This window comes from Manis pentadactyla, chromosome 14 (assembly GCF_030020395.1).
Source record: "Manis pentadactyla isolate mManPen7 chromosome 14, mManPen7.hap1, whole genome shotgun sequence".
Taxonomy (NCBI): Eukaryota; Metazoa; Chordata; class Mammalia; order Pholidota; family Manidae; genus Manis; species Manis pentadactyla.
In genome coordinates this window covers 74,775,133-74,787,445 of record NC_080032.1, presented here as the reverse complement: position 1 = coordinate 74,787,445, position 12,313 = coordinate 74,775,133, and the positions used below count along the sequence as shown (strand labels likewise).

At 36.4% G+C, this 12,313-nt stretch overlaps 1 protein-coding gene across 7 annotated transcripts in view; it reads right to left on the bottom strand.

Moving 5' to 3' along the window:
- Positions 1–12,313, bottom strand: part of PIK3C2G (phosphatidylinositol-4-phosphate 3-kinase catalytic subunit type 2 gamma) — a 378,973-nt gene that overhangs the window by 337,708 nt on the left and 28,952 nt on the right. For all 7 annotated transcript variants that reach the window (XR_008993799.1, XM_057492030.1, XM_057492029.1 and 4 more), the window contains one exon: positions 10,578–10,660. Coding sequence is in view for 6 of the 7 variants with exons in the window: in XM_057492030.1 (XP_057348013.1) it covers positions 10,578–10,660 (83 nt within the window). In the remaining variant the exon portion in view is untranslated. The remainder of the gene's footprint in view (positions 1–10,577; positions 10,661–12,313) is intronic.

Sequence of the window (12,313 nt, the reverse complement as noted above, 5' to 3'; positions counted from 1 at the left end):
TAATATTGTCAAAATGGCCATCCTGCCCAAGGCAATATACAGATTTAATGCAATCCCTATCAAATTACCAACAGTATTCTTCAATGAACTGGAACAAATAGTTCAAAAATTCACATGGAAGCACCAAACACCCTGAATAGCCAAAGCAATCCTGAGAAGGAAGAATAAAGTGGGAGGGATCTTGCTCCCCAACTTCAAGCTCTACTATAAAGCCATAGTAATCAAGACAATTTGGTACTGGCACAAGAACAGAGCCACAGACCAGTGGAACAGAATAGAGTCTCCAGACATTAACCTAAACACATATAGCCAATTAATATACGATAAAGGAGCCACGGACATACAATGGGAAAATGACAGTCTCTTCAACAGATGGTGCTGGCAAAACTGGAGAGCTACATGTAAGAGAATGAAACTGGATCACTGTCTAACCCCATATACCAAAGTAAATTCGAAATGAATCAAAGACCTGAATGTGAGCCATGAAACCATAAAACTCTTAGAAAAAAGCATAGGCAAAAATCTCTTGGATATAAACATGAGCGACTTCTTCATGAACATATCTCCCCGGGCAAGGGAAACAAAAGCAAAAATGAACAAGTGGGACTATATCAAGCTGAAAACCTTCTGTACAGCAAAGGACACCATCAATAGAACAAAAAGGTACCCTACGGTATGGGAGAATATATTCATAAATGACAGATCTGATAAAGGGTTGACATCCAAAATATATAAAGAGCTCACGCACCTCAACAAACAAAAAATGAAGAATCCAATTAAAAAATGGGCAGAGGAACTGAACAGACAGTTCACCAAAGAAGAAATTCAGATAGTCAACAGACACCTGAGAAGATGCTCCACATCGCTAGTCATCAGAGAAATGCAAATTAAAACCACAATGAGATATCACCTCACACCAGTAAGGATCACCACCATTAAAAAGACAAACAACAATAAATGTTGGCAAGGTTGTGGAGAAAGGGGAACCCTCCTACACTGCTGGCGGGAATGTAAATTAGTTCAACCATTGTAAAAAGCAGTATGGAGGTTCCTCAAAAAGCTCAAAATAGAAATACCATTTGACCCAGGAATCCCACTTCTAGGAATTTACCCTAAGAATGCAGCAGCCCAATTGGAAAAAGACAGATGCACCCCTATGTTTATTGCAGCACTATTTACAATAGCCAAGAAATGGAAGCAACCTAAGTGTCCATCAGTAGATGAATGGATAAAGAAGAGTTGGTACATATACACAATGGAATATTTTCAGCCATAAGAAGAAAACAGATCCTACCATTTGCAACAACATGGATGGAGCTAGAGGGTATTATGCTCAGTGAAATAAGCCAGGCAGAGAAAGACAAGTACCAAATGAGTTCACTTATCTGTGGAGTATAAGAACAATGGAAAAACTGAAGGAACAAAACAGCAGCAGAATCACAGAACCCAAGGAAGAACTAACAGTTACCAAAGGGAAAGGGACTGGGGAGGGTGGGTGGGAAGGGAGGGAGAAGGGGGTGGGGAAGATGAAATGGGGCCTTACGATTAGCATATATAATGTGGAGGGAGCACGGGTAGGGCTGTGCAACACAGAAGACAAGTAGTGATTTTACAACATCTCACTATGCTGATAGACAGTGACTAATGGGCTATGTGGGGGAGACTTGGTGAAGGGGGTAGTCTAGTAAACATCATGTTCCTCATGTAATTGTAGATTAATGATACCAAAATTAAAAAAAATATTGAAACCAAGAGAAGTGTGTGTGAATATAACTTATTCTTCCTTTCACTGCTCTAAAGTTTATTGTTTCACACTTTTAATTTTCATGGTTACTTTGAAAGGAACCATTTTGAAAAGTTATGTTTAAGAGTTTAGAAAATGCACCATGAACTACTGACAAACCTTCACATAAAATATTTTCAAGTTACTGTTGCATCCTTAGTAAGAGTTCATTGAATAATACTGTTTTTTTAAAAAATTGATGAGAGTGTCTAATAATAAGTGTTTGGTCAATGGAGTTATATGTTGAGTGATACCTTGTGATGTTAAGAAAGCTAGCTCTCATTCTTAGAAGGTAGAAATGACTACATTTTAGATTTAAGGTGCCAACTTCTTGGGAATGCTTGTCACTTTGTTTTAGTGAGTAGCTCATTCCTGAAAGAACCAATCTTTAAAGATCCTGATCTAGGAATCTAAAGTGCCATTTAAAATTTTCTTCTGTCCATAAAAGCAATAAATTAATTAAAGACCGAATATTTTCATGGATTTGAGATTCTTTGTTTTTGTATTTTTATATGTGTGCCTGTCAGCCCTTCCAGCATGGTTACAAGTTTTTTAGGGCAGGAGCCTTGCTTTTTTGGTTTGCTTGCTTGTTTTACATTTGAGTGTATCTCATGTATGGACTAGTAATTAGTCATTCAATTAGCCTTTAAGTTAATTATTATTTTTTTAACCTGAAATGGGTTTATTATGATTATTAAAATGAGTTCATACTTTTTCAAAAATATTCTTAGTTTTTCTTTGTTTTTTTTTTTGTGAGGGCATCTCTCATATTTATTGATCAAATGGTTGTTAACAACAATAAAATTCTGTATAGGGGAGTCAATGCTCAATGCACAATCATTAATCCACCCCAAGCCTAATTTTCATTAGTCTCCAATCTTCTGAAGCATAATGAACAAGTTCTTACTTGGAGAACAAATTCTTACATAGTGAATAAGTTCTTACATGGTGAACAGTACAAGGGCAGTCATCACAGAAACTTTCGGTTTTGCTCATGCATTATGAACTATAAACAGTTCAAATATGAATACTCATTTGATTTTTATACTTGATTTATATGTGGATACCACATTTCTCTCTTTATTATTATTATTTTTAATAAAATGCTGAAGTGGTAGGTAGATACGAGATAAAGGTAGAAAACATAGTTTAGTGTTGTAAGAGAGCAAATGTAGATGATCAGGTGTGTGCCTGTAGACTATGTGTTAATCCAAGCTAGACAAGGGCAATAAAACATCCACGGATGCAGGAGATTTCTCTCAGAACAGGGGGGGTGAAGTTCTAAGCCTCACCTCTGTTGATCCCCAATTTCTCACCTGATGGCCCCCCTGCGACTGTGCCTGTCTTAGGTTGTTCCTCCCTTGAGGAATCTTACCCGTCTCTGGCTAACCAGTCATCTTCTGGGGCCATACAGGGAAATGTAAAGTTGGTAAGTGAGAGAGAAGCCTTATTGTTTGAAATGGTTAGCTTTTTATTTCTTTGCATATTTATGCCCTGTGGCTTCTATGCCCAGCATTTGTCTTGAGGTATCTTTACCACTTGGAGGAGTTATGATACTCGGTAAATTTGATATGAGGCACGAATTCTATTTAAGAGTTGTAATTAGGAAGGAAGAAGAAAAGCTATAGAAGTAGCAGGTGGAAGAAAACATGGGAAGATTGATTATTTCTTTGACATATCTTCTTGTAGAGTAACTTCAGCATGTATAGGTTTTAAGCTACTACTTAAATTGCGCACACACATTAACATAATAGGAGTATAGTTACATAATCAAAGCATACCTGTAATTCACCAGCCATCTCCAGTGAAACCAAGAAAACCAGTTAGGCACCTTAGGCATTTGTGAAAACTTATCTATGATATGGTGGATATTGTCCAACTGAACTTGAACAGTCTGAGAGAAATCAGACAAATTAAAACAACCCATTCCTGGGGACTGTTCACATCCCATATGTTCTTTTAACAGTAAATAGTCTGTAGTTGTAAGATTTTGGAGCGCTACAATTTGCACTTCTCCTATTTCTTGGTTGAGTTCCAACAGTATAGATCCAGTCAAATTTGTTGTTTTACTGTATGCACAGGCCACCTTAGATATCTCCTTCTTCATTCCCATGGCAAGTCCAGGAACTGGTGGGATGAGTGCATCTACACCTGTAGCGATGCGTGGATCTTTGTTGGGGTTTTTTGATGATCATCTTCTGTCATGAGTCTTCCATAGAGTGCTGATGTTGGAAGTTCTTTTTCATATTGTATCTTAGTTGATTTTTGGGGTAGCCAAATTAGGCTTTGATCCTCTGTATAAACACAAACAGGCCCTTTGCCTACACTTTTATATGTCCTTTATACCCTTGTGTAGAACTCATTGGAGGTCCCCACACAGGAACTGCCTTTTTTTTTGGTATCATTAATCTACACTTACATGACGAATATTATGTTTACTAGGCTCTCCCCTATACAGGTCCCCCCTTATAAACCCCTTTACAGTCACTGTCCATCAGCATAGCAAAATGTTGTAGAAACACTACTTGCCTTCTCTCTGTTGTACAGCCCTCCCCTTTCTCCCACCCACCCATGTATGCTAATCTTAATACCCGCCTTCTTCTCCCCCCCTTATCTCTCCCTACCCACCCATCCTCCCCAGTCCCTTTCCCTTTGGTAGCTGTTAGTCCATTCTTGAGTTCTGTGATTCTGCTGCTGTTTTGTTCCTTCAGTTTTTCCTTTGTTCTTATACTCCACAGATGAGTGAAATCATTTGGTATTTCTATTTTTCCACTTGACTTGTTTCACTGAGCATAATACCCTCCAGCTCCATCCATGTTGCTGCAAATGGTAGGATTTGCCCTTTCCTTATGGCTGAATAGTATTCCATTGTGTATATGTACGACATCTTATTTATCCATTCATCTATTGATGGGCAGCTAGGTTGCTTCCAATTCTTGGCTATTTTAAATAGTGCTGCAATAAACATAGGGGTGCATTGGTCTTTCTCAAACTTGATTGCTGCATTCTTAGGGTAAATTCCTAGGAGTACAATTCCTGGGTCAAATGGTAAGTCTGTTTTGAGCATTTTGATGTACCTCCATACTGCTTTCCACAATGGTTGAACTAATTTACATTCCCACCAGCAGTGTAGGAAGGTTTCCCTTTCTCCACAGCCTCGCCAACATTTGTTGTTGTTTGTCTTTTGGATGGCAGTCATCCTTACTGGTGTGAGGTGATACCTCATTGTAGTTTCAATTTGCATTTCTCTGATAATTAGCGATGTGGAGCATCTTTTCATGTGTCTGTTGGCCATCTGTATTTCTTTCTGTCTGTTCAGTTCATCTGTCCATTTTTTAGTTGGGTTATTTGTTTTTTGTTTGTTGAGGCATGTGAGCTCTTTATATATTCTGGACGTCAAGCCTTTATCGGATGTGTCATTTTCAAATATATTCTCCCATACTGTAGGGTTCCTTTTTGTTCTATTGATGGTGTCTTTTGCTGTACAGAAGCTTTTCAGCTTAATATAGTCCCACTTGTTCATTTTTGCTGTTGTTTTCCTTGCCCGGGGAGATATGTTCAAGAAGAGGTCACTCATGTTTATGTCTAAAAGGTTTTTGCCTATGTTTTCTTCCAAGAGTTTAATGGTTTCATGACTTACATTCAGATGTTTGATCCATTTTGAGTTTACTTTTGTATATGGGGTTAGACAATGGTCCAGTTTCATTCTCCTACATGTAGCTGTCCAGTTTTGCCAGCTCCCTTTGTTGAAGAGACTGTCATTTCACCATTGTATGTCCATGGCTCCTTTATCAAATATTAATTGACCATATATGTCTGGGTTAATGTCTGGATTCTCTACTCTATTCCATTGGTCTGTGGCTCTGTTCTTATGCCAGTACCAAATTGTCTTGATTACTATGGCTTTATAGTAGAGCTTGAAGTTGGGGAGTGAGATCCCCCCTACTTTATTCTTCTTTCTCAGGATGGCTTTGGCTATTCGGGGTCTTTGGTGTTTCCATATGAATTTTTGAACTATTTGTTCCAGTTCATTGAAGAATGTTCCTGGTAGTTTCATAGGGATTGCATCAAATCTGTATATTGCTTTGGGCAGGATGGCCATTTTGACGATATTAATTCTTCCTAGCCATGAGCATGGGATGCGTTTCCATCTGTTAGTGTCCCCTTTAATTTCTTTTAAGAGTGACTTGTAGTTTTCAGAATATAAGTCTTTCACTTCTTTGGTTAGGTTTATTCCTAGGTATTTTATTTTTTTTAATGCAATTGTGAATGGAGTTGTTTTCCTGATTTCTCTTTCTGTTGGTTCATTGTTAGTGTATAGGAAAGCCACAGATTTCTGTGTGTTGATTTTGTATTCTGCAACTTTGCTGTATTCTGATATCAGTTCTAGTAGTTTTGGGGTGGAGTCTTTAGGGTTTTTTATGTACAGTATCATGTCATCTGCAAATAGTGACAGTTTAACTTCTTCTTTACCAATCTTGATTCCTTGTATATTTTTGTTTTGTCTGATTGCCGTGGCTAGGACCTCCACTACTATGTTAAATAACAGTGGGGAGAGTGGGCATCCCTGTCTAGTTCCCGATCTCAGAGGAAAAGCTTTCAGCTTCTCCCTGTTCAATATAATGTTGGCTGTGGGTTTATCATAGATGGCCTTTATTATGTTGAGGTACTTGCCCTCTATTCCCATTTTGCTGAGAGTTTTTGTCATGAATGGATGTTGAATTTTGTCAAATGCTTTTTCAGCATCTATGGAGATGATCATGTGGTTTTTGTCTTTCTTTTAGTTGATGTGGTGGATGATGTTGATGGACTTTCAAATGTTGTACCATCCTTGCATCCCTGGGATGAATCCTACTTGGTCATGGTGTATGAACCTTTTGATGTATTTTTGAATTCGGTTTGCTAATATTTTGTTGAGTATTTTTGCATGTACGTTCATCAGGGATATTGGTCTGTAGTTTTCTTTTTTGGTGGGGTCTTTGCCTGGTTTTGGTATTAGGGTGATGTTAGCTTCATAGAATGAGTTTGGGAGTATCCCCTCCTCCTCTGTTTTTTGGAAACCTTTAAGGAGAATGTGTATTATGTCTTCCCTGTATGTCTGATAAAATTCCAAGGTAAATCCATCTGGCCCGGGGGTTTTGTTCTTTTGTAGTTTTTTGATTACCGCTTCGATTTTGTTGCTGGTAATTGGTCTGTTTAGATTTTCTGTTTCTTTCTGGGTCAGTCTTGGAAGGTTGTATTTTTCTAGGAAGTTGTCCATTTCTCCTTGGTTTTCCAGTTTGTTAGCATAAAGGTTTTCATAGTATTCTCTAATAATTCTTTGTATTTCTGTGGGGTCCGTCGTGATTTTTCCTTTCTTGTTTCTGATACTGTTGATTTGTGTTGACTCTCTTTTCCTCTTAATAAGTGTGGCTAGACGTTTATCTATTTTGTTTATTTTCTCGAAGAACCAGCTCTTGGTTTCATTGATTTTTGCTATTGTTTTATTCTTCTGAATTTTATCTATTTCTTCTCTGATCTTTATTATGTCCCTCCTTCTGCTGACCTTAGGCCTCATTTGCTCTTCTTTTCCAGTTTCAATAATTGTGACATTAGACCATTCATTTGGGATTGTTCTTCCTTTTTTTAATATGCTTGGATTGCTATATACTTTCCTCTTAAGACTGCTTTTGCTGCGTCCCACAGAAGTTGGGGCTTTGTGTTGTTGTTGTCATTTGTTTCCATATATTGCTGGATCTCTATTTTAATTTGGTCATTGATCCATTGATTATTTATGAGCGTGTTGTTAAGCCTCCATGTGTTTGTGAGCCTTTTTGCTTTCTTTGCACATTTTATTTCTACTTTTATTCCTTTGTGGTCTGAAAAGTTGGTTGGTAGGATTTCAATCTTTTGGAATTTACTGAGGCTCTTTTTGTGGCCTAGTATGTGGTCTATTCTGGAGAATGTTCCATGTGCACTTGAGAAGAATATGTATTCTGTTGCTTTTGGATGTAGAGTTCTGTAGATGTCTATTAGGTCCATCTGCTCTACTGTGTTGTTCAGTGCTTCCATGTCCTTACTTATTTTCTGCCCGGTGGATCTGTCCTTTGGGGTGAGTGGTGTATTGAAGTCTCCTAGAATGAATGCATTGCAATCTATTTCCCCCTTTAGTTTCTGTTAGTATTTGTTTCACATATGCTGGTGCTCCTGTGTTGGGTGCATATATATTTAGAATGGTCATGTCCTCCTGTTGGACTGGGCCCTTTATCATTATGTATGTCCTTCTTTATCTCTTGTTACTTTCTTTGTTTTGAAGTCTATTTTGTCTGATATTTGTACTGCAACCTCTGCTTTCTTCTCGCTGTTTTTTGCCTGAAATATGTTTTTCCATCCCTTGACTTTTAGTCTGTACATGTCTTTGGGTTTGAGTTGAGTTTCTTGTAAGCAGCATATAGATGGGTCTTGCTTTTTTATCCATTCTATTACTCTGTGTCTTTTGATTGGTGCATTCAGTCCATTAACATTTAGGGTGACTATTGAGAGATATGTACTTATTGCCATTGCAGGCTTTAAATCGTGGTTACCAAAGGTTCAAGGTTAGCCTCTTTAGTATCTTACTGCCTAACTTAGCTCACTTATTGAGCTGTTATATACACTGTCTGGAGATTCTTTTCTTCTCTCCCTTCTTCTTCCTCCTCCTCCATTCTTCATATGTTGGGTGTTTTGTTCTGTGCTCTTTCTAGGAGTGCTCCCATCTAGAGCAGTCCCTGTAAGATGTCCTGTAGAGGTGGTTTGTGGGAAGCAAATTCCCTTAGCTTTTGCTTGTCTGGGAATTGTTTAATTCCGCCAACATATTTAAATGATAGTCGTGCTGGATACAGTATCCTTGGTTCAAGTCCCTTCTGTTTCATTGCATTAAATATATCATGCCATTCTCTTCTGGCCTGTAGGGTTTCTGTTGAGATGTCTGACGTTATCCTGATGGGTTTTCCTTTATAGGTGACCTTTTTCTCTCTAGCTGCCTTTAAAACTCTTTCCTTGTCCTTGATCTTTGCCATTTTAATTATTATGTGTCTTGGTGTTGTCCTCATTGGATCCTTTCTGTTGGGGGTTCTGTGTATTTCCGTGGTCTGTTCGATTATTTCCTCCCCCAGTTTGGGGAAGTTTTCAGCAATTATTTCTTCCAAGATACTTTCCATCCCTTTTCCTCTATCTTCTTCTTCTGGTACCCCTATAATACGGATATTGTTCCTTTTGAATTGGTCACACAGTTCTCTTTATATTGTCTCATTCCTGTAGATCCTTTTATCTCTCTCTATGTCATCTTCTATGCATTCCTGTTCTCTGGTTTCTATTCCATCAATGGCCTCTTGCATCCTATCCACTCTGCTTATAAACCCTTCCAGAGTTTGTTTCACTTCTGTAATCTCCTTTCTGGCATCTGTGATCTCCCTCCGGACTTCATCCCATATCTCTTGCATATTTCTCTGCATCTCTGTCAGCATGTTCATGATTTTTATTTTGAATTCTTTGTCAGGAAGACTGGTTAGGTCTGTCTCCTTCTCTGGTGTTGTCTCTGTGATCTTTGTCTGCCTGTAGCTTTGCCTTTTCATGGTGATAGGAATAGTTTGCAGAGCTGGGACGAGTGACGGCTGGAAGAACTTCCCTTCTTGTTGGTTTGTGGCCCTCCTCTCCTGGGAGAACAGCGACCTCTAGTGGCTTGTGCTGGGCAGCTGCGCACAGACAGGGCTACTGCTTCCTGCCCGGCTGCTATGGAGTTAATCTCCGCTGTTGCTGTGGGCGTGGCCTGGCTGGGGCTGTCCCTTTATGAGGCACTGGGCTCTTGCAGGTGTGGATGTGGTCTGGATGTTGTCCTGTGTCCTCTGGTCTTTATTCTAGGAAGAGTTGTCTTTGTTATATTTTCATAGATATATGTGGTTTTGGGAGGAGATTTCTGCTGCTCTACTCACGCCGCCATATTGGCTCCACAATTGAAAGTTAATTATTATATAAATTACAACAATCTTTATTCTCAACTGATCATTTGGGAAGGAGCTGCTATGGCTGATACGTTATAGTTTATATATGTGTACATTTATTATGTTCAAATATCCATAAATTGATAAAATTAGCAGAACTAATGTGTAAGTGCATTAATTTTTTTCAAAACATTAGTGATAGAAGATGTGGTATGATATAAATTTTAATTGCTTATGAGAAATCATTCTAAAAAACAAGCATCTACCTTTAAAAATTCATTTTTAGATTAGCAAAAAGGGGATTGGTAATGTTTTTTGTAATATCCCCTAGTGAAAGCTTTGATGTCAATGGACAAACTCCCATGCATTTGTGCAGTGTTTTGACAGTCCATTCAAGGTGAAATTGAGTTATTAAGAGAAAGGCATTCTCATCATTCTAATTAGAATGTCCCAGGAGAGAAGGATAAACCTATGTTAATTTGGGACACAGCCAGAGGAGTCAGTTACGATGTCATTAAGTAAGAAATTATTTCACTCCAAACTAAACTATCAATAAACAGCAAGGGCAGGTTTGAAATTATGAAACACTGAACCAACCAAATTGTCAAGAGAAAAAATTTGTTTGACTATGAACAACAAAAACAACACCAGTTTTCAAACTAATTTGATGTTGATTAATGAACTTTGTCATAATTACTATGTTAAACTTTGTCATTTTCACTATGTTAAAGAATTACAGAATTTTGTATGCAATATTAATCAGTTCATTGAGGTTAAAATATACAAATTTATATAGGTAGAAACCTTTCAAAATTTAAAGAAATAGCAACACTTACTTTTTTACATTGTTGCAAAAGGAGGCCAGACTCATATTACTGCCTTGAGGTACTTCAACTAGCTGAATGAAACAACCTATGAGCTTAAAATGAAAATCATTAATTTAATATAGTTTGGTATGGGGAAAGAGTAATACAATTCTGTAATTTTTATCTTATTTAAAAGATTCATTCCATTTTAATCTTTTAGATTGTTCAATGAAGTGACATTTACATATAGAAAAATAAATACATCTTAAATATATAATTTGTTTTGAAGGATACATACAACTGTGATATCAATACTCAATCAAAGTATACAACATTTCTATCACTTTAGAAAGTTTCCCCACATCTCATTCTGTCAATCTGTATGTCTATTTGATAATTACTATTACTTAGTTTTCTATCACCATAGTTGAGAAAGCTAGCTCTCATTCTTAGAGGGTAGAAATGACTACATTTTAGATTTAAGGTGCCCCTTTGTTTCAGTTAAAGATTAGGATTATGTGCCCCTTGTTCCTGTTTAAATAAAAATAATTTCACTTAAATGATATAAATATTTTAAAATTTATCTATGTTGTTGCACATATCAAATTAGTTTATCATTTTTTATTGCTGATTAGTTGTTTCTATTGAGTGAATATTATATAATTTGTTTAGTTTAGCCATCTTTCTGTTGATGGACATTTGGGTTGTTTATAGATTTTCGATATTGTAGTGAAAGCTATGAATTTTTATATCTAAGTATTTATATGTCATGTGTTTAATTTCTTGTGAATAAATCCATAAATGGTCTAGTCAGAAGGTAGTTGTATGATTAAAAGAAATCATTTTTACTTTATGTTTTTGAAGCTGTTATTAGGTACATACACATTTAAATTTATTATTAGTCTCCTGTTTTATCCTTTCATTGTCATCAAATGACCTCTTCCTTCCTTAACAATACTGTGTCTTGAACTGTACGCTTTCTGATATTAATAACCATTCCAACTTTTTTTTTCTGGTTGAACATTAATTTTTTTATTTCTTTTACTTTCAACCTATCTGCTTCTTTGTTTCTTTGTCCCTTGAAGACAGTAGTTAATTCTTTTTATCTAGTTTGTCTATTTTTCCCCTTTTATTTGGAATTCTTAGTCTAATTATACTTAGTATATTTATGGATATTGTTGGATTAAGACTACTGTAGTCACATTTGTTCCTAGTTGTTTCTTCAATTTTATTTCACTCTTCTATTTCTCCTTCCTTGCCTTTTTTCATTTACTTGACTTTTTTCCTCTATTACATTTAATTTCTCTGTTGGATTTTTAGTTTTCTATTTAGTATTGCTTCTTTAATAGTTGAATTAGCTTAGGAATTACAATATGTATCTTTAATATATCACAGTTTAGTTAGAGATAATACTATAATCACTGTACTTAAAATGTGAGAATTCACAAAAGCAAGTAACATTTCCCCTTTCATCTTTCATGCTGTTGTATATTTTCATCTATATATGCAATAACTACCAAAATAAAATGCTATTGTTTTGCTTTAAACAATTTATCCAAAAAAATTAAGGTAAAAATAGTTTTCCAAAACACTTACTTTGGTACTTCTTATGTGCATGTTAGCTGACTGATTTCTCTCAACATTTGTTTATATGATAATATATTTATCTCATTTTAACTTTTGAAGCATGTACTCAATGGACATATGTTTTTTTAATAGAAAATTTAAAATGTTATTCCATTGTCAACTGGCTTCCACTCTTTCTG